This window comes from Melanotaenia boesemani, chromosome 6, assembly GCF_017639745.1.
Source record: "Melanotaenia boesemani isolate fMelBoe1 chromosome 6, fMelBoe1.pri, whole genome shotgun sequence".
NCBI lineage: Eukaryota > Metazoa > Chordata > Actinopteri > Atheriniformes > Melanotaeniidae > Melanotaenia > Melanotaenia boesemani.
Genome location: NC_055687.1, coordinates 38,219,837 through 38,243,883, shown reverse-complemented (window position 1 = coordinate 38,243,883; position 24,047 = coordinate 38,219,837). Strand labels below are relative to the sequence as shown.

The window sequence follows — 24,047 nt, the reverse complement described above, 5'->3', positions numbered from 1 at the left end:
ACATGAAGAATGTCTCAAGCTCCGCGTGGTCACATCTCCACCGACACGGAAGAAATCATCAGACGAACTGGCAGCAAAACAAATGACTTTGGTTTCTTCATTTGCTAAATCAATCCCATACGACAGAAAAAGTTCAAAATGGAGAGAGATAACGGCTGCAGTAACAAGGTACATTGCTAAAGACATGGCCCCAGTTAGCGTTGTGGAAAAGCCTGGATTCCGAGGCCTCATCAAAACACTTGACCCAAAGTATGATTTGCCTGGTTGCAAATTCTTTGCAGAAAAAGCGCTACCAGAATTGTACATTTCAGTGCGAGAAAAGACAGCAGAAAAACTCAAAAACGTGACCCACTTCTCTACAACTACGGATCTGTGGACCAGCAGAACATGTGAGCCTTACCTCAGCTTAACTATACATTACATCGACAGTTGGGAGCTTAAAAGTGCGTGCCTTCAGACAAGTTTTTTCCCTGATGATCATACAGCAGAGTTAATTGCACAAGGACTGCAAGATGCTCTCAGTTCATGGAATTTGTCAGAAACTCATCAAGTCTGTGTCACAACAGACAATGGGGCTAACATAATCAAAGCAATGAGTCTGAATGGGTGGAGAAGGCTACAGTGTTTTGGCCATCGATTGCACCTTGCTATTGGTGAGTATTTGTATAGGTTTCCCTCCTTCTAATTGAGATATCATTTATATTTTTTATAACAGTGGTTAATATAGCTAAGATACTATTTTATATTTCAGCACAATTAAAATTAAAAACTTTGAAACCGTTTCAGTATTTTTTATGCATTTAAACAGCTTGAGTACTTTCAATCATATTTTTCATGCAATTAAAAATATGAGCATTTCATTATCTATTCACATCCAGTTAAAAACTAGCCATTCTTACGCTGAAAACAGTTTGTCATTCATATTGTGGTGTTATTGACAATATATATTTTGTAAAGCATATGAGTTTTTTTTAAACATGTCAAAGGTCAGATCTGTGGAGGATAAATTACTTAAACAGTTCTCACTATTAGGCTGAATGAATAATTATTTCTATTTAATCTTTTAAATCGTTTCTCCACCCCTTGCAGAGAGAAGCATGAAAGATCCCCGCATTGATCGAGCAGTTGCTGTTTGTAAGAAGATTGTGAGCAGCTTCTCGTTCAGTTGGAAGAGGAGGAGAGACCTGGCCACTGCACAAAGAGAGCTCAACATTCCTGTACACCAGCTGATCAGTGAGTCTCCTACCAGGTGGGGATCCCGTCAGAAAATGATTGAGCGAGTGCTGGAGCAGGAACGAGCCATTTCTCTGGTTTTGTCTTCAGACAAGAAAACACGTCATCTTGTTCTGACCTGGCAAGACCTGGAAGTTTTAGAGTCAGTGCAAAAGGCTCTAAAACCCCTTGTGGAATTCACTGATGCTCTGTCTGGTGAGGACTATGTTACAGTGTCCACAGTCAAGCCTGTGCTTCATCTTTTCAACACCAGCACCTTGGCAGTTCAGGAGGATGACACGCCACTGACCCAGTCCATCAAAGTCTCCATCCTGGATTATTTAAGAGAAAAGTTTGCTGACCCTGCCACTGATGCCCTGCTAGACATGGCTTCGTTTTTGGATCCACGGTTTAAAACCATGTACATCAATGCAGAGAAGGTGGAGGAGGTCAAGTCAAGAGCCATATTGGAGATGGAGGCGCAGGCGATGCTGTCTGACCAGGGCACAGCACGGTCAGCTGCTTCACAGTCTCATGAAACACCAGCAGTGTCTGAACCAGAGCCACCAAAAAAGAAAACTCTTGGAAGTTTCTTTAAAAAGGCAGCAAACCCCTCTTCCACAGCTATATTGTCACTCAAAGAGACAATGAAAGCAGAATTGTCCATCTACTTGCAGAGTCCAAGTGCTGACACTGAATCTGATCCCCTGCTGTGGTGGAAGGACCATGAGGAAATGTTTCCAAACCTGAAAAGTTTGGCAAAAAAATATCTGTGTGTGCCTGCCACTAGTTCCCCATCAGAAAGGGTATTTAGTACCAGCGGGAATGTGGTCACATGTCACAGGGCATCACTCAAGCCAGAAGCTGTTGACAGGCTTGTGTTTTTAGCACAAAACCTCTAGACACATTTTTGTGCTGAGTGGTTATTGCAAACAAGCGATAGACAAAACCATGCCACCCACTTCAGTGATTTAAAGTTTGATTTTTGTTTTTGCATTCACATATTGGACTTCCATTTATCTATTATTTTGTATTCTGTTTTTTTTTTGGGGGGGGGGGGTTATTACAAACTTCAACAAGCAGAAAAAGTGCACCTTGTTTATTAAAATGTGCTAGTTAAGAATTCTTGCTGATGCATTTTACTTTTTGTTTTTTAACTTATGGACTTCTGCTTCTGTGCCAATTTAATTTTAAATATATTTATTTATTTTGTTTAATTGTCTTTTACAACAAATGCAGTCTTGCACAGAAAAATGCACTTTAATTTGTAAAGTTTTGAAATGCCTTTCAATGGGATGCTTGTTAAATTATTTTTTGTTGTTGTTGATAGCCTAAGCTGCTGTTGTTAGATGTTTAAGGACCAGGTCACAGCAAGGAGACCCGCTGTGTTGTTAAAGAATATGAGTGTAGATCCCTGGTTTAAAAATAAAGTTTGTTAAATTTAACTTTATTGTGATTTCTCCTCCCCCTTCCTCCCTTTAACAGTTTTCTTAAATTATTTGACTTGAGTCTTTTTTATGTATGACAATGTTAAAATCAACATTTACACAAAATTTTAGAGGAGATTTCAAAACTTTGAGATATATATCGTGCATCGGGATATAAACAAAAATATATCGGGATATCAGTTACAGGCCATATCGCCCAGCCCTAATCTCACACATACATGATGCTATGAGAGAAGTCTGGGTGGTTTACTGTTACAGAGTAACAGAGCTGCTGCTACATGTCGAATGTTAAAGGCAGATGTTACCATGACAACCACGTCTAGCTTGGAAACACAGGTTCTAAATGAAAGAAATATTTAGTACATACTACCTTTTATTTGTTATTCATTTCACACTGCATTTCCACGTTGCAACTTTATATAAACTATTCATTAATTGAAATTATAAAAAAATTCTATATGGTGATGTATATCGTTATCAGGATATAGAATTAGCTATATCGGGATATTTTGGTCATATCGTCCAGGCCTAGCTGCAACTAATGAATATTCTCATGGTCGATTAGTCACCGACTATTAAAACAACTAGTCCACCAATTGGATTTTGTATATCATGATTATTATAAATGGCTCTTATTTCACTTTCAGCTTTAAATCTTGAGGTTGTTACGTAAGTCTGATGTTCCTCCTCTTTAAATGTTTCAGCATTGCAGACGTACTTCTGTGGTACGCAAGGTCCCCTTTCTATTCTGTTCTATTCTATTTTACAGTCATTTAGCAGACGCTTTTATCCAAAGCGACTTACATTTGAGAGTAAGAACACAAGCAAGAATTCAAACAAGATCATTAAGTACTAGTCAGACTGGAGGAGTCCAGTTGGACCAGGTGCTGTCATGTAGTGCTAGAGGTAGGGCTGGGCGATATGACCAAAATCTCATATCCCGATATAGCTCATTTTATATTCTGATGACGATATAGAATTTTTTTGTAATTTCAATTAATGAATAGTTTATATAAAATTGCAATGTGGAAATGCAGTGTGAAATGATATACTAAACAAATAAAAGATATTATGTACTAAATATTTCTTTTATTTAGAACCTTTTTCCAAGCAAGACATGGTGGTTATGGTAACATCTGCCATTAACATTCAACATGTAGCAGTAGCCTACACTGTAATAGTAACACCACCCAGACTTCTCTTGTAGCATCGTGTATGTGTAAGATGCTTCCAGTATTAGTCTTTTTCTCTAGAGCAGGCAATAAAAAGCAGCATGTTAGCACAAATATTGGTAAAGGCCTGCCTATTCCTATTGGGTATAAAAAATAACAAACTGAACACTTCTGAGGTTTAAAGAGCACAGTGCAGTGCAAAATACCAAATGTAAACTTCGAGGTTTAATGTGCAACAAAATCAGACTCACAATATAATTATAGAAAATCTAACAAGTAAAAAAAAAAAATAATTCCTTCAAGTTCAAGCAGCAAACAAAAATAATACAGGCCTACAGGCCTAGCCCCTAAAATGAATTTTGGTTACAAAATACCAAATGTAAACATGGAGCCTCTCAAGTTTAAAGTGTAGCTGCAAAAGGATTACAATATATTATGCATAAATATAATGTGAGGTATAAGAGGTAAACAAAAGTACTTCAAGTAGTTTTTTATAAATTAAAACATAAAAAAATAAGATTATTTGCCAAATCTCAGGCTTCTACAGATTGAGTGCTAGGAATACAAGCTGGTCCACTCTTGCTGGTTTCAGTGCCGACCTCTGGCATGACACAATGTTCCCACTTGTACTGAAAGCTGCTCTGATGGGGAACTTGTGGCAGGCTCATATATGGATGTGTCGTTCGGCTCGACCACATATCTGTTGTAGCGTAGAACATCCCCCTCGTGAATCTCCCTTTGGCCCTACATGCATCATATAAATCAGGTAACACAACTTTAGTCATATGTTTTCGGCTGGGCATTTCGTATCTCGGATCGAGTGTTTGCACCAACTCACAAAACCCACGTTTCTCGACTGTATAGATTGGCACCATATCTTTGCAGATGTGCTTGGCAATGGCAGTAGTGATTTCCTTCCATCTGCGGGAGCTATGGCTATATGGTGTTGCACGGGTAAAAGCCTGTTGCAGCGTCTGCGCCTGGAGTTTATTATGAGCACTTTCGCCACCGCTCGACGCTGCTTTTGCGGTTTTTGCTCGTTGACTCTCTCTGTATTCTTTGTCTTGATTCTTGCGCAGGTGATAAAATAAGTTAGTAGTGTTGGAGTCCGTTGTTGGGACCGGGAGCCGGCATACTTTACAAACAACGGTTGTCTGTTCCACGTCGGTCTTTTTATATCCAAACCACATCCATGCGACAGAAGTTGCCCCTCTTTTAGGTACAAGCTCCTCGGTTTGGGTTGGGTGGTCACCTTGTAATGCATTACCCTGTTCTGAAACGGGTCTGCTACCATCTTCCTCCATGTTTGTTAATGTATTGCAGCGTGCATGGGCATGTCGTAAGGCGCATCTTGGCATAAAATACTGCAGTAAAGCACCTAACCGCACCTAACCGGTAAACGATAGAGCCTCATATGAAACGATAGACATTTTCTATCGTCCAGATGATATATATCGTCATATCGCCCAGCCCTAGCTAGAGGCAGTGCTTTATTTTTTTTTTTTTTTGTTTTTTGTAAGTCATTTTGTTTAAATACGACATCACAATTTCATCAAACAACATCATCTTGGGTATAAGTGCAGCAGCTTCTTCAGTACTTGGTTGAGCCAAAGAGCTGGACAAATCTTTCTACCTCATTCTGAGTAGAAGAGTTAAGCTAAGTGTGGAAATGCTCCTTAAACAACTGAGTCTTCAGCTTGCTTTTAAAAGTGGATAAGGACTCTGCGGATCGGACAGAGTTTGGTAGATCGTTCCACCACCGGGGAACAACAGAGGAGAAGAGTGTAGCTACTGATGTAGCGCCACTTGTGGTGGGAGCACTAGGCGTCTTTTACTGGCAGAGCATAACTGTGGAGAGGGAGTGTAGCTCTGGATTAAGGAGTGGAGGTAGACCAGAGCCGTTTGGGTTATTGTTTTGTAAACCAGAAGCAGAGCTTTGAATCTGATGCGCTGCAACCGGAAGCCAGTGGAGAGCGATTAGCAGCGGAGTGACATGAGCTCTTTTGGGCTGGTTGAAGACCAGACGTGCTGCTGCATTCTGGATCATCTGCAGAGGTTTAACTGAGCATGCAGGCAGGCCAGCCAGTAAGGAGTTGCAGTAGTCAATGCGTGAAATGACCAGAGCCTGGACCAGGAGCTGGGCCGTGTGTTCAGTCAGGTAGGGTCTGATCCTCCTGATGTTGTAGAGAGCAAATCGGCAAGATCGAGCAACCAAGGCAACATGGTCCTTAAAGGTCAGCTGGTTGTCTACCATGACACCAAGATTCCTGGTAGAAGATGTAGGCACAAGTGTGATAGAGTCAAGCTGCACGCTTATCTGTGGCGGTAAGGAAGGATTGGCTGGAAAGACAATAAGCTCGGTCTTGGACAGATTTAGCTGAAGGTGGCGATCCTTCATCCATGCAGAGATATCAGCAGCATGCTGATATTCACATTGAGACGTTGTGTTGTCAGGTGGAAAAGAAAGGAAAAGCTGAGTGTCATCTGCATAGCAGTGGTAGGAGAAACCATGAGAGCTAATGATGCACCGAGTAAGGAGGTGTGAAAAGAGAAGAGGGCTAAGCACAGAGCCCTGAGGCACCCCTGTTGTCAGCCCACGTGATCTGGACACGCCCCCTCACTTTACAAATCTCACACTTTATTTTGTAAGTTTAATGTGAAGTAATTTCAGACTGTTGACGTCTGACACCATATTTTTCCCCAGGCGGACTTTATTGTGCAGGTGAAACTCTCAGCAGTCCATCTGAACATGGTCCAACTTAACTTGATCCGTCTAAACCTGATCCATCTGATCCTGATCCATGTTAACCTGGTCCACCTGATCCTGATCCATCTGAACCTGGTCCATCTGAACCTGATCCATCTGATCCTGATTCATCTGAATCTGATCCACCTCAACCTGGTCAAACTAAACCTGATCCACCTGATCCTGGTCTATCTGATCCTGATCCAACTGATCCTGATCCACCTGATCCTGGTCCATCTGATCCTGATCCACCTAAACCTGATCCACCTGATCCTGATCCATGTGAACCTGGTCCATCTGATCCTGATCCATGTGAACCTCGTCCATCTGAACCTGGTCCATGTTAACCTGATCCATCTGAACCTGGTCCACCTGAACCTGATCCATCTGAACCTGGTCCACCTGAACCTGGGCCATCTGAACCTGGTCCACCTGAACCTGGTCCACCTGAACCTGGTCCACCTGAACCTGGGCCATCTGAATCTGGTCCACCTGATCCTGAGCCATGTGAACTTGGTCCATCTTAACCTGAACCATCTGATCCAGATCCATCTGAACCTGATCGACCTCATCCTGGTCAATCTCAACCTGGTCCATTTGAACCTGATCCACCTGATCCTGCTCTATCTGATCCTGATCCACCTGAACCTCCTGATCCATCTGATCCTGATCCACCTGATCCTGATCCACCTGATCCTGGTTCATATGAACCTGGTCCATCTGAACCTGGTCCACCTGAACATGGTCCACCTGAACCTGGTCCATCTGAACCTGGTCCACCTGATCCTGATCCATGTGAACCTGATCCATGTGAACCTGAGCCACCTGATCCTGATCCACCTGAACATAATCCACCTGATCCTGGTCCATGTGAACCTGATTCACCTGATCCCGATCCACCTGAACCTGGTCCACCTGATCCTGGTCCATCTGAACCTGATACACCTGATCCTGATCCATCTGAACTTGGTCCACCTAATCCTGATCCACCTGAACCTGGTCCACCTAATCCTGATCCACCTGAACCTGGTCCACCTGAATCTGGTCCATCTGATCCTGATCCACCTGATCCTGATCCATCTGAACCTGGTCCACCTGATCCTGATCCATGTGAACCTGGTCCATCTCAACCTGGTCCATCTGAACCTGATCCACCTGATCCTGATCCATCTGAACCTGGTACACCTGAACCTGGTCCATCTGATCCTGATCCATCTGATCCTGATCCATCTGAACCTGGTCCACGTAAACCTGATCCATCTGAACCTGATCCATCTGAACCTGGTCCACCTGATTCTGATCCATGTGAACATGATCCATCTGAACCTGGTCCATCTGATCCTCGTCCATCTAAACCTGGTCCATGTGAACCTGAGCCACCTGAACCTGATCCACCCGATCCTGATCTATCTGATTCTGGTCCACCTTAACCTCGTCAGTCTGACCCTTTTCCACCTTAACCTGATCCATCTGAACCTGGCCCACCTGAACCTGATCCATGTGAACCTGATCCCCGTGAACCTGGTCCATGTGAACCTGAGCCACCTGAACCTGATCCATCTGATCCTGATCCATCTGAACCTGGTCCACACGATCCTGATCCATCTGAACCTGGTCCACCTTAACCTCGTCAATCTCAACCTGGTCCATCTGAACCTGATCCATGTGAACCTGATCCATCTGAACCTGGCCCACCTGAACCTGATCCATCTGATCCTGGTCCATCTAAACCTGATCCATGTGAACCTGATCCCCGTGAACCTGGTCCATGTGAACCTGAGCCACCTGAACCTGATCCATCTGAACCTGGTCCACACGATCCTGATCCATCTGAACCTGGTCCACCTTAACCTCGTCAATCTCAACCTGGTCCATCTGAACCTGATCCATGTGAACCTGATCCATCTGAACCTGCTCCACCTTAATCTGGTCCATCTGTTCCTGATTCATGTGAACCTGATCCACCTGAACCTGATCCACCTGATCCTGATCCATCTGAACCTTGTCCACCTGACTCTGGTCCATCTGAACCTGATCCATGTCAACCTGATCCCTGTCAACCTGGTCCATGTGAACCTGAGCCACCTGAACCTGATCCATCTGAGCCTGGTCCACCTGAACCTGGTCCATCTGATCCTGATCCATGTGAACCTGATCCCTGTCAACCTGGTCCATGTGAACCTGAGCCACCTGAACCTGATCCACCCGATCCTGATCCATCTGAACTTGGTCCACCTAATCCTGATCCACCTGAACCTGGTCCACCTGATCCTGATCCACCTGAATCTGGTCCACCTGATCCTGATCCACCTGAATCTGGTCCATCTGATCCTGATCCACCTGATCCTGATCCATCTGAACCTTGTCCACCTGATCCTGATCCATGTGAACCTGGTCCATCTCAACTTAGTCCATCTGGACCTGATCCACCTGATCATGATCCATCTGAACCTGGTCCATCTGAACCTGATCCACCTAAACCTGATCTATCTCATCCTGGTCTAACTGAACCTGATCCATCTGAACCTGGTCCACCTGATTCTGATCCATGTGAACCTGGTCCATCTGAACCTGGTCCATTTGATCCTCGTCCATTTGAACCTGGTCCATGTGAACCTGAGCCACCTGAACCTGATCCACCCGATCCTGCTCCATCTGATCCTGGTCCACCTTAACCTCGTCAATCTGAACCTGATCCACCTGATCCTGATCCATCTGAACCTGGTCCATCTGAACCTGGTCCACCTGATCCTGGTCCATCTAAACCTGATCCATGTAAACCTGATCCCCGTGAACCTGGTCCATGTGAACCTGAGCCACCTGAACCCGATCCATCTGATCCTGATCCATCTGAACCTGGTCCACCGCATCCTGATCCATCTGAACCTGGTCCAAGTTAACCTCGTCAATCTGAACCTGATCCATCTGAACCTGGTCCATCTGAACCTGATCCATGTGAACCTGATCCATGTGATCCTGCTCCATCTGAACCTGATCCATCTGAACCTGGTCCACCTGATCCCAGTTCATGTGAACATGATCCACCTGAACCTGATCCACCTGATCCTGATCCATCTGAACCTGATCCACCTGAATCTGGTCCATCTGTACCTGGTCAATCTGAACCTGATCCACCTGATCCTGATCCATCCGAACCTGGTCCATTGGAACCTGGTCCATCTGATCCTGATCCATGTGAACCTGATCCCTGTGAACCTGGTCCATGTGAACCTGTGCCACCTGAACCTGATCCACCCGATCCTGATCCTTCTGAAACTGGTCCAACCGATCCTGATCCACCTAAACCTGATCCACCTGATCCTGATCCATCTGAACCTTGTCCACCTAAACCTGATCCATGTGAACCTGATCCACCTGATCCTGAGCCATCTGAACCTGATCCATGTGAACCTGGTCCATCTCAACCTGATCCATCTCAACCTTGTCCTGATCCACCTGATCCTGGTCCATCTGAACCTGGTCCACCTGAACCTGATCCATCTGATCTTGATTCATCTGAATCTGATCCACCTCAACCTGGTCAAACCAAACCTGATCCACCTGACCCTGGTCTATCTGATGCTGATCCACCTGATCCTGGTCCATCTGATCCTGATCCACCTGATCCTGGTCCATCTGAACCTGGTCCACCTGAACCTGGTCCACCTGATCCTGATCCATGTGAACCTGATCCATCTCAAGCTGATTCATCTGATCCTAGTCCATCTGAATCTGGTCCATCTGATCCTGATTCATGTGAACCTGATCCACTTAAACCTGGTCCACCTAAACCTGATCCACTTGATCCTGATCCATCTGAACCTGGTCCACCTGGTCCTGATCCACCTGATCCTGGTCCATCTGATCCTGATCCATCTGAACCTGGTCCAGCTGATCCTGATTCATGTGAACCTGATCCACCTGAACCTGGTCCACCTAAACCTGATCCACTTGATCCTGGTCCATCTGAACCTGGTCCATCTGAACCTGGTCCACCTGATCCTGGTCCATCTGATCCTGATCCATCTCAACCTGATCCATCTCAACCTGGTCCACCTGGTTCTGATCCACCTGATCCTGGTCCATCTGATCCTGATCCATCTGAACCTGGTCCAGCTGATCCTGATCCATGTGATCCTGACTCATGTGAACCTGATCCACCTGAACCTGATCCACCTGAACCTGGTCCATCTGATCCTGATCCATCTCAACGTGGTCCACCTGGTCCTGATCCATCTGAACTTGGTCCAGCTGATCCTGATTCATGTGAACCTGATCCACCTGAACCTGGTCCACCTAAACCTGATCCACTTGATCCTGATCCATCTGAACCTGGTCCATCTGAACCTGGTCCACCTGATCCTGGTCCATCTCAACCTGATCCATCTCAACCTGGTCCACCTGGTTCTGATCCACCTGTTCCTGGTCCATCTGATCCTGATCCATCTGAACCTGGTCCAGCTGATCCTGATCCATGTGATCCTGACTCATGTGAACCTGATCCACCTGAACCTGATCCACCTGAACCCGGTCCAACTGAACCTGGACCAACTAAACCTGATCCATCTGAACCTGATCCACCTGATCCTGGTCCATCTGAACCTGGGCCACCTGAACCTGATCCACCTGATCCTGATCCATCTGAACCTGGTCCTCCTGATCCTGATCCATCTGATCCTGGTCCACCTGAACCTGGTCCATCTGATCCTGATTCATGTGATCCTGGTCCATCTGATCCTGGTCCATCTGATCCTGGTCCATCTGAACCTGGTCCACCTGAACCTGATCCATGTGAACCTGGTCCATTTGAACATGGTCAATCTGATCCTGAACCATCTGAACCTGATCCACCTCATCCAGATCCATCTGAACCTGGTCCACCTAAAGCTGATCCATGTGAACCTGATCCACCTGATCCTGATCCATCTGAACCTGGTCCACCTGATCCTGGTCCACCCGATCCTGATCCATCTGAACCTGGTCCATCTGATCCTGATCCACCTGATCCTGGTCCATCTTAACCTGGTCCACCTGAACCTGATTCATGTGCACCTGGTCCATCTGAACCTGGTCCATTTGAACATGGTCAATCTGATCCTGAACCATCTGAACCTGATCCACCTAAACCAGGATCCACCTGATCCTGATCCATCTGAACCTGGTCCACCTAAACCTGATCCACCTGATCCTGATCCACCTGAACCTGGTCCACCTGAACCTGATCCAGCTGATCCTGAGCCATCTGAACGTGGTCCACCTGAACCTGGTCCATCTCAACTTGGTCCACCTGATCCTGGTCCATCTCAACCTGATCCATCTCAACCTGGTCCACCTGATCCTGAACCATCTGAACCTGATCCACCTAAACCAGGATACATCTGATCCTGAACCATCTGAACCTGATCCACCTAAACCAGGATCCACCTGATCCTGATCCATCTGAACCTGGGCCATCTGAACCTGACCCACCTTATCCTGATCCATCTGAACCTGGTCCATCTAAACCTGGTCCACCTAAACCTGATCCACCTGATCCTGATCCATGTGAACCTGGTCCATCTCAACCTGGTCCACCTGGTCCTGATCCACCTGATCCAGGTCCATCTGATCCTGATCCATCTGAACCTGGTCCACCTGAATCTGGTCCAGCTGATCCTGATCCATGTCATCCTGATTCATGTGAACCTGATCCACCTGAACCTGATCCACCTGAACCCGGTCCAACTAAACCTGGACCAACTAAACCTGATGCATCTGAACCTGATAAACCTGATCCTGGTCAATCTGAACCTGGTCCACCTGAACCTGATCCACCTGATCCTGGTCTATCTGAACCTGGTCCATCTGAACCTGATCCATCTGATCCTGGTCCATCTGAACCTGGTCCACCTGAACCTGATCCATGTGAACCTGGTCCATTTGAACATGGTCAATCTGATCCTGAACCATCTGAACCTGATCCACCTCATCCAGATCCATCTGAACCTGGTCCACCTAAAGCTGATCCATGTGAACCTGATCCACCTGATCCTGATCCATCTGAACCTGGTCCACCTGATCCTGGTCCACCCGATCCTGATCCATCTGAACCTGGTCCATCTGATCCTGATCCACCTGATCCTGGTCCATCTTAACCTGGTCCACCTGAACCTGATTCATGTGCACCTGGTCCATCTGAACCTGGTCCATTTGAACATGGTCAATCTGATCCTGAACCATCTGAACCTGATCCACCTAAACCAGGATCCACCTGATCCTGATCCATCTGAACCTGGTCCACCTAAACCTGATCCACCTGATCCTGATCCACCTGAACCTGGTCCACCTGAACCTGATCCATCTGATCCTGAGCCATCTGAACGTGGTCCACCTGAACCTGGTCCATCTCAACTTGGTCCACCTGATCCTGGTCCATCTCAACCTGATCCATCTCAACCTGGTCCACCTGATCCTGAACCATCTGAACCTGATCCACCTAAACCAGGATACATCTGATCCTGAACCATCTGAACCTGATCCACCTAAACCAGGATCCACCTGATCCTGATCCATCTGAACCTGGGCCATCTGAACCTGACCCACCTTATCCTGATCCATCTGAACCTGGTCCATCTAAACCTGGTCCACCTAAACCTGATCCACCTGATCCTGATCCATGTGAACCTGGTCCATCTCAACCTGGTCCACCTGGTCCTGATCCACCTGATCCAGGTCCATCTGATCCTGATCCATCTGAACCTGGTCCACCTGAATCTGGTCCAGCTGATCCTGATCCATGTCATCCTGATTCATGTGAACCTGATCCACCTGAACCTGATCCACCTGAACCCGGTCCAACTAAACCTGGACCAACTAAACCTGATGCATCTGAACCTGATCAACCTGATCCTGGTCAATCTGAACCTGGTCCACCTGAACCTGATCCACCTGATCCTGGTCTATCTGAACCTGGTCCATCTGAACCTGATCCATCTGAACCTGGTCCACCTAAACCTGATCCACCTGATCCTGATCCATCTGAACCTGGTCCACCTGATCCTGATCCAACTGAACCTGGTCCATCTGAACCTGATCCACCTAAACCTGATCTATCTGATCCTGGTCTAACTGAACCTGATCCATCTGAACCTGGTCCACCTGATTCTGATCCATGTGAACCTGATCCATCTGAACCTGGTCCATTTGATCCTCGTCCATTTGAACCTGGTCCATGTGAACCTGAGCCACTTGAACCTGATCCACCCGATCCTGCTCCATCTGATCCTGGTCCACCTTAACCTCGTCAATCTGAACCTGATCCACCTGATCCTGATCCATCTGAACCTGGTCCATCTGAACCTGGTCCACCTGATCCTGGTCCACCTGATCCTGGTCCATCTAAACCTGATCCATGTAAACCTGATCCCCGTGAACCTAGTCCATGTGAACCTGAGCCACCTGAACCCGATCCATCTGATCCTGATCCATCTGAACCTGGTCCACCGCATCCTGATCCATCTGAACCTGGTCCAAGTTAACCTCGTCAATCTGAACCTGATCCATCTGAACCTGGTCCATCTGAACCTGATCCATGTGAACCTGATCCATGTGATCCTGCTCCATCTGAACCTGGTCCACCTGATCCTAGTTCATGTGAACATGATCCACCTGATCCTGATCCATCTGAACCTGATCCACCTGAATCTGGTCCATCTGTACCTGGTCAATCTGAACCTGATCCACCTGATCCTGATCCATCCGAACCTGGTTCATTTGAACCTGGTCCATCTGATCCTGATTCATGTGATCCTGGTCCATCTGATCCTGGTCCATCTGATCCTGGTCCATCTGAACCTGGTCCACCTGAACCTGATCCATGTGAACCTGGTCCATTTGAACATGGTCAATCTGATCCTGAACCATCTGAACCTGATCCACCTCATCCAGATCCATCTGAACCTGGTCCACCTAAAGCTGATCCATGTGAACCTGATCCACCTGATCCTGATCCATCTGAACCTGGTCCACCTGATCCTGGTCCACCCGATCCTGATCCATCTGAACCTGGTCCATCTGATCCTGATCCACCTGATCCTGGTCCATCTTAACCTGGTCCACCTGAACCTGATTCATGTGCACCTGGTCCATCTGAACCTGGTCCATTTGAACATGGTCAATCTGATCCTGAACCATCTGAACCTGATCCACCTAAACCAGGATCCACCTGATCCTGATCCATCTGAACCTGGTCCACCTAAACCTGATCCACCTGATCCTGATCCACCTGAACCTGGTCCACCTGAACCTGATCCAGCTGATCCTGAGCCATCTGAACGTGGTCCACCTGAACCTGGTCCATCTCAACTTGGTCCACCTGATCCTGGTCCATCTCAACCTGATCCATCTCAACCTGGTCCACCTGATCCTGAACCATCTGAACCTGATCCACCTAAACCAGGATACATCTGATCCTGAACCATCTGAACCTGATCCACCTAAACCAGGATCCACCTGATCCTGATCCATCTGAACCTGGGCCATCTGAACCTGATCCACCTTATCCTGATCCATCTGAACCTGGTCCATCTAAACCTGGTCCACCTAAACCTGATCCACCTGATCCTGATCCATGTGAACCTGGTCCATCTCAACCTGGTCCACCTGGTCCTGATCCACCTGATCCAGGTCCATCTGATCCTGATCCATCTGAACCTGGTCCACCTGAATCTGGTCCAGCTGATCCTGATCCATGTCATCCTGATTCATGTGAACCTGATCCACCTGAACCTGATCCACCTGAACCCGGTCCAACTAAACCTGGACCAACTAAACCTGATGCATCTGAACCTGATAAACCTGATCCTGGTCAATCTGAACCTGGTCCACCTGAACCTGATCCACCTGATCCTGGTCTATCTGAACCTGGTCCATCTGAACCTGATCCATCTGAACCTGGTCCACCTAAACCTGATCCACCTGATCCTGATCCATCTGAACCTGGTCCACCTGATCCTGATCCATCTGAACCTGGTCCATCTGAACCTGATCCACCTAAACCTGATCTATCTGATCCTGGTCTAACTGAACCTGATCCATCTGAACCTGGTCCACCTGATTCTGATCCATGTGAACCTGATCCATCTGAACCTGGTCCATTTGATCCTCGTCCATTTGAACCTGGTCCATGTGAACCTGAGCCACTTGAACCTGATCCACCCGATCCTGCTCCATCTGATCCTGGTCCACCTTAACCTCGTCAATCTGAACCTGATCCACCTGATCCTGATCCATCTGAACCTGGTCCATCTGAACCTGGTCCACCTGATCCTGGTCCACCTGATCCTGGTCCATCTAAACCTGATCCATGTAAACCTGATCCCCGTGAACCTAGTCCATGTGAACCTGAGCCACCTGAACCCGATCCATCTGATCCTGATCCATCTGAACCTGGTCCACCGCATCCTGATCCATCTGAACCTGGTCCAAGTTAACCTCGTCAATCTGAACCTGATCCATCTGAACCTGGTCCATCTGAACCTGATCCATGTGAACCTGATCCATGTGATCCTGCTCCATCTGAACCTGGTCCACCTGATCCTAGTTCATGTGAACATGATCCACCTGATCCTGATCCATCTGAACCTGATCCACCTGAATCTGGTCCATCTGTACCTGGTCAATCTGAACCTGATCCACCTGATCCTGATCCATCCGAACCTGGTTCATTTGAACCTGGTCCATCTGATCCTGATTCATCTGATCCTGGTCCATCTGATCCTGGTCCATCTGATCCTGGTCCATCTGAACCTGGTCCACCTGAACCTGATCCATGTGAACCTGGTCCATTTGAACATGGTCAATCTGATCCTGAACCATCTGAACCTGATCCACCTCATCCAGATCCATCTGAACCTGGTCCACCTAAAGCTGATCCATGTGAACCTGATCCACCTGATCCTGATCCATCTGAACCTGGTCCACCTGATCCTGGTCCACCCGATCCTGATCCATCTGAACCTGGTCCATCTGATCCTGATCCACCTGATCCTGGTCCATCTTAACCTGGTCCACCTGAACCTGATTCATGTGCACCTGGTCCATCTGAACCTGGTCCATTTGAACATGGTCAATCTGATCCTGAACCATCTGAACCTGATCCACCTAAACCAGGATCCACCTGATCCTGATCCATCTGAACCTGGTCCACCTAAACCTGATCCACCTGATCCTGATCCACCTGAACCTGGTCCACCTGAACCTGATCCAGCTGATCCTGAGCCATCTGAACGTGGTCCACCTGAACCTGGTCCATCTCAACTTGGTCCACCTGATCCTGGTCCATCTCAACCTGATCCATCTCAACCTGGTCCACCTGATCCTGAACCATCTGAACCTGATCCACCTAAACCAGGATACATCTGATCCTGAACCATCTGAACCTGATCCACCTAAACCAGGATCCACCTGATCCTGATCCATCTGAACCTGGGCCATCTGAACCTGATCCACCTTATCCTGATCCATCTGAACCTGGTCCATCTAAACCTGGTCCATCTAAACCTGGTCCACCTAAACCTGATCCACCTGATCCTGATCCATGTGAACCTGGTCCATCTCAACCTGGTCCACCTGGTCCTGATCCACCTGATCCAGGTCCATCTGATCCTGATCCATCTGAACCTGGTCCACCTGAATCTGGTCCAGCTGATCCTGATCCATGTCATCCTGATTCATGTGAACCTGATCCACCTGAACCTGATCCACCTGAACCCGGTCCAACTAAACCTGGACCAACTAAACCTGATGCATCTGAACCTGATAAACCTGATCCTGGTCAATCTGAACCTGGTCCACCTGAACCTGATCCACCTGATCCTGGTCTATCTGAACCTGGTCCATCTGAACCTGATCCATCTGAACCTGGTCCACCTAAACCTGATCCACCTGATCCTGATCCATCTGAACCTGGTCCACCTGATCCTGATCCATCTGAACCTGGTCCATCTGAACCTGATCCACCTAAACCTGATCTATCTGATCCTGGTCTAACTGAACCTGATCCATCTGAACCTGGTCCACCTGATTCTGATCCATGTGAACCTGATCCATCTGAACCTGGTCCATTTGATCCTCGTCCATTTGAACCTGGTCCATGTGAACCTGAGCCACTTGAACCTGATCCACCCGATCCTGCTCCATCTGATCCTGGTCCACCTTAACCTCGTCAATCTGAACCTGATCCACCTGATCCTGATCCATCTGAACCTGGTCCATCTGAACCTGGTCCACCTGATCCTGGTCCACCTGATCCTGGTCCATCTAAACCTGATCCATGTAAACCTGATCCCCGTGAACCTAGTCCATGTGAACCTGAGCCACCTGAACCCGATCCATCTGATCCTGATCCATCTGAACCTGGTCCACCGCATCCTGATCCATCTGAACCTGGTCCAAGTTAACCTCGTCAATCTGAACCTGATCCATCTGAACCTGGTCCATCTGAACCTGATCCATGTGAACCTGATCCATGTGATCCTGCTCCATCTGAACCTGGTCCACCTGATCCTAGTTCATGTGAACATGATCCACCTGATCCTGATCCATCTGAACCTGATCCACCTGAATCTGGTCCATCTGTACCTGGTCAATCTGAACCTGATCCACCTGATCCTGATCCATCCGAACCTGGTTCATTTGAACCTGGTCCATCTGATCCTGATCCATGTGAACCTGATCCCTGTGAACCTGGTCCATGTGAACCTGATCCACCCGATCCTGATCCGTCTGAAACTGGTCCAACCGATCCTGATCCATCTGAACCTGGTCCACCTTAACCTCGTCAATCTCAACCTGGTCCATCTGATCCTGATCCATGTGAACCTGGTCCACCTCAAGCTGATCCATCTGATCCTGATCAATCTGATCCTGATCCACCTGATCCTGATCCATCTGATCCTGGTCCACCTGAACCTGGTCCACCTGAACCTGGTCCACCTGAACCTGGTCCACCTGATCCTGGGCCATCTGATCCTGATCCACCTGATCCTGATCCATCTCAACCTGGTCCATCTGATCCTGGTCCAACTTAACCTGGTCCATCTGAACCTGATCCATGCGAACCTGGACCATCTGAACCTGATCGATTTGAACATGGTCAATCTGATCCTGAACCATCTGAACCTGATCCTGATCCATCTGAACCTGGTCCACCTAAACCTGATCCACCTGATCCTGATCCACCTGATCCTGATCCATCTGAACCTTGTCCACCTAAACCTGATCCATGTGAACCTGATCCACCTGATCCTGAGCCATCTGAACCTTATCCATGTGAACCTGGTCCATCTCAACCTGGTCCATCTCAACCTGATCCATCTCAACCTTGTCCTGATCCACCTGATCCTGGTCCATCTGAACCTGATCCATCTGATCCTGATTCATCTGAATCTGATCCACCTCAACCTGGTCAAACCAAACCTGATCCACCTGATCCTGGTCTATCTGATGCTGATCCACCTGATCCTGGTCCACCTGAACCTGGTCCACCTGATCCTGATGCATGTGAACCTGATCCATCTCAAGCTGATTCATCTGATCCTAGTCCATCTGAATCTGGTCCATCTGATCCTGATTCATGTGAACCTGATCCACTTAAACCTGGTCCACCTAAACCTGATCCACTTGATCCTGATCCATCTGAACCTGGTCCATCTGAACCTGGTCCACCTGGTCCTGATCCACCTGATCCTGGTCCATCTGATCCTGATCCATCTCAACCTGGTCCACCTGGTCCTGATCCACCTGATCCTGGTCCATCTGATCCTGATCCATCTGAACCTGGTCCAGCTGATCCTGATTCATGTGAACCTGATCCACCTGAACCTGGTCCACCTAAACCTGATCCACTTGATCCTGATCCATCTGAACCTGGTCCATCTGAACCTGGTCCACCTGATCCTGGACCATCTGATCCTGATCCATCTCAACCTGATCCATCTCAACCTGGTCCACCTGGTCCTGATCCACCTGATCCTGATCCATCTCAACCTGGTCCACCTGGTCCTGATCCACCTGATCCTGGTCCATCTGATCCTGATCCATCTGAACCTGGTCCAGCTGATCCTGATTCATGTGAACCTGATCCACCTGAACCTGGTCCACCTAAACCTGATCCACTTGATCCTGATCCATCTGAACATGGTCCATCTGAACCTGGTCCACCTGAACCTGGTCCACCTGATCCTGATGCATGTGAACCTGATCCATCTCAAGCTGATTCATCTGATCCTAGTCCATCTGAATCTGGTCCATCTGATCCTGATTCATGTGAACCTGATCCACTTAAACCTGGTCCACCTAAACCTGATCCACTTGATCCTGATCCATCTGAACCTGGTCCATCTGAACCTGGTCCACCTGGTCCTGATCCACCTGATCCTGGTCCATCTGATCCTGATCCATCTCAACCTGGTCCACCTGGTCCTGATCCACCTGATCCTGGTCCATCTGATCCTGGTCCACCTGAACCTGGTCCATCTGATCCTGATTCATGTGATCCTGATCCATCTGATCCTGGTCCATCTGATCCTGGTCCATCTTAACCTGGTCCACCTGAACCTGATCCATGTGAACCTGGTCCATCTGAACCTGGTCCATTTGAACATGGTCAATCTGATCCTGAACCATCTGAACCTGATCCACCTCATCCAGATCCATCTGAACCTGGTCCACCTAAAGCTGATCCATGTGAACCTGATCCACCTGATCCTGATCCATCTGAACCTTGTCCACCTAAACCTGATCCATGTGAACCTGATCCTGATCCATCTGAACCTGGTCCACCTGAACCTGGTCCACCCGATCCTGATCCATCTGAACCTGGTCCATCTGATCCTGATCCACCTGATCCTGGTCCATCTTAACCTGGTCCACCTGAACCTGATTCATGTGCAGCTGGTCCATCTGAACCTGGTCCATTTGAACCTGATCCACCTAAACCAGGATCCACCTGATCCTGATCCATCTGAACCTGGTCCACCTAAACCTGATCCACCTGATCCTGATCCATCTGAACCTGGTCCACCTGAACCTGATCCAGCTGATCCTGAGCCATCTGAACGTGGTCCACCTGATCCTGATCCATGTGAACCTGGTCCATCTCAACCTGATCCATCTCAACCTGGTCCACCTGATCCTGAACCATCTGAACCTGATCCACCTAAACCAGGATACATCTGATCCTGAACCATCTGAACCTGATCCACCTAAACCAGGATACATCTGATCCTGATCCATCTCAACCTGGTCCACCTGATCCTGATCCATCTGAACCTGGGCCATCTGAACCTGATCCACCTTATCCTGATCCATCTGAACCTGGTCCACCTAAACCTGATCCACCTGATCCTGAGCCATCTGAACCTGGTCCACCTGATCCTGATCCATGTGAACCTGGTCCATCTGAACCTGATCCACCTGAACCCGGTCCAACTAAACCTGGACCAACTAAACCTGATCCATCTGAACCTGATCCACCTGATCCTGGTCCATCTGAACCTGGTCCACCTGATCCTGGTCTATCTGAACCTGGTCCATCTGAACCTGATCCATCTGAACCTGGTCCACCTAAACCTGATCCACCTGATCCTGATCCATCTGTACCTGGTCCACCTGATCCTGTTCCATGTGAACCTGATCCATCTCAACCTGGTCCACCTGATCCTGAACCATCTGAACCTGATCCACCTAAACCAGGATCCACCTGATCCTGAGCCATCTGAACGTGGTCCACCTGAACCTGGTCCATCTCAACTTGGTCCACCTGATCCTGATCCATGTGAACCTGGTCCATCTCAACCTGATCCATCTGATCCTGGTCCACCTGAACCTGGTCCATCTGATCCTGATCCACCTGATCCTGATCCATCTGAACCTGATCTATCTGATCCTGGTCTACCTGATCCTGATCCATCTGATCCTGGTCTACCTGCCAGAATCAGCGGGAGCGCGCAGCCTGTTGACGCAGTTTGAATCTGGTCTTTCTTTTTTTTTCTCGGTATAAAACGGAAATGGAAGGAACAGTAAGTCTACATTAACAAACTCAGCTTTTACACGTTCAGACTTGTTGCTTCCAGTTTGAGATTTATGTGTTGATTCACAAACAAGGTTTCAGCTCCACTGATGTCCACGACTTATTATTTTATTTATTGATCTACCTGATCATTTTAAAACGCGCCTTGCTCGCTGCAGGTAAGCTGGGACATGGACGCACTTTGCTCCCAGTAGACCAACTGCTTCAAAGTTAAAAGTCAACCAGAAAGTTCAAATAAAAAGTTGCGCAATCATATTTTCCGGGATTTTAGCGGAACTGTTCGGGCTCCGTTACCGGACCCTGGCTGCGTCAGACCACTTATCGAATCCGAAGCCCGGACCTCGGCTCTTATGTAATCCGGGTCTTTCCAGAACCGGAAATGTTATGCAGCAGAAAAGTTGTCAGATCTGCAGAACCGCACACTGTCAAACCAGCCCTCACACATGCACACAAACTTTTCCGCACCAGACCTGCTCCATAATCCTTAAATGGGCCAGCAGCCGGTTCTGACGGTACCTTGTTGTAGTGGACCTCCGGCTGAGTGTTCGGTACTGGAACTGCGGCCGCTGAGAAGTGGCGGACCGACGGTCCACTGAGGCGGGGGAGAGCCCGAGAAGCCACGGTGCGGAGCAGGTTCATCGTTCTGGCACGAGACGGAGACAACTGGAGAAAAACAACACTGAGCGAGGACGGCTACTATTTCTTCTTCCACTGCTTTAATCTCACAACAGGTTTGGTTTATTACTGCCCCCATGTGGCTGCATTGTGGTACTGCAACCTGTAAAGAGCCGTTTCTGTAGCTCCGTCCGCCCTGCTTCAACACTGATTACAGTTGTTGGACTACAAATGTAATTTTACCGTGAAAAAGTAGGAACACGTCTTCTCGTTCTTACAGTGTGACTTCTGTAGCCATTAGACCTCGACTTTTAGTCTCAGAAGCATCTCAATCCTGGGACTTCCCTCCAACCAAGCTGCCCTAGAAGAGCATGTCAAGAGCAGTATACCATGGAGGTCTTGTGTGGGGTCAAGTGCTGGTGTCAACACCAGAACTACCTTCACCAGCCAAATGGGGCTGGTCAAAGGGATCTGAGGAGACTATGAACCCTTTTGGACATGCCTACCAGATGCAGGCCAGTCCAGTTATGAACTGGTAAGGGCCTTGTTGGGCATTGCAAGTGAAAAAAAGTTAGTTAGATTCAAGATTCAAAGCGTTTGTCACATGCACAGTAAGGAAACAGGTTTCCCTGTACAGTGAAATTCTTACTTTGCCGTCCACACTGAATGTCATAAATATTCAAAGTATATAGAAAAGACTAATTTAAGAAGAGCATGCAAAAGAGTAAAACAGCCCTGTTTCTGTAAAGGTGAGTGTGAATAGTCTTCCCTGTGATAAGACACTGGACACTTAATAAAAACTTTAAGTCTTGTGAGATGGAAGAAGCTTCTTAGAAATTCTAAAGTTTCTCATTCAAATTCTGCATAAAAAATGTATAATTTGACAGTTTATCCATATCTAACCAGTCCGGCCATTTTGAATTTTCAATGAAAATGGTCAATTATCCAAAAGACATTGACCAAGTACTATGGTAATAGTACAGTTGCTTAGCTTCAATACATAAAGGAATCGTGCATAAATAAGCCTGAATTATTATATTCATCACTCATTAGAAAACAGCTGTTGCTGGCGGCTTGATAATTTATGATGGTTCCATATCCAAATCTTTTTGGACTGCTTTGGCTATAAATGTACCAAATTTCATGCTTGTACCACAAAACGCACGATTTTTTGGTTGTCTGCTGCACTAGTAGGGACATGTCCCTATCGTCCCTACACAAGTCTACGTCCATGTCCAGGGCCCTTTATCAATCCTTCATAGAAACTGTCCATCCTTGGAATGTCTGGATTAACCAACGACCAGAGCCAGCACGGTGGTCAATCAGCTGCTGATAAATCCCGTTCTCACCTTCTCACTCCGTTCATGGTCATTTACTCCCGGAAACTTCCTCATTTAACCAGATAGAGACACAACACGTCCCTGTAGATGTCACGAGGAAATCTGCCGTTCTTCAGCCGGAATGATGGAGAGGAAGAATGGATTTCTGATTAGGTTGAAGCCAAACATGTTTCGTTAATGAATTCAGATTGAGTTAAAAAAAAATTTAAGATCACTTGCAAAAGTTTAAGTGCACGAGATAAATATTTAACAATTCTCTGAAACAATATGGTGCGTAAAAAGCGAACCCACAGAATAAATAAACGCTGCAGACATGAGAGCTGGAAATGTCTGGATCAGGGACAGGATCTGGTTTTAACCCTGATATCAGACTATAAAACCTCAAGAAAAATATTTTTCAAAGCATCGCAGCTCTGAGACGAGATGCATATACAGTGTGTGCCA

The 24,047-nt window shown here is 47.4% G+C and overlaps 1 protein-coding gene across 1 annotated transcript in view; it reads right to left on the bottom strand.

The window, feature by feature from the left end:
- Positions 1 to 22,343, bottom strand: part of LOC121641835 (aldehyde dehydrogenase, mitochondrial-like) — a 66,502-nt gene extending 44,159 nt beyond the window's left edge. The window contains exon 1 of the mRNA XM_041988171.1: positions 22,165 to 22,343. Coding sequence (XP_041844105.1) covers positions 22,165 to 22,287 — 123 coding nt within the window. The 5' untranslated portion in view covers positions 22,288 to 22,343. The remainder of the gene's footprint in view (positions 1 to 22,164) is intronic.
- Between the last annotated feature and the right edge of the window lie 1,704 nt (positions 22,344 to 24,047).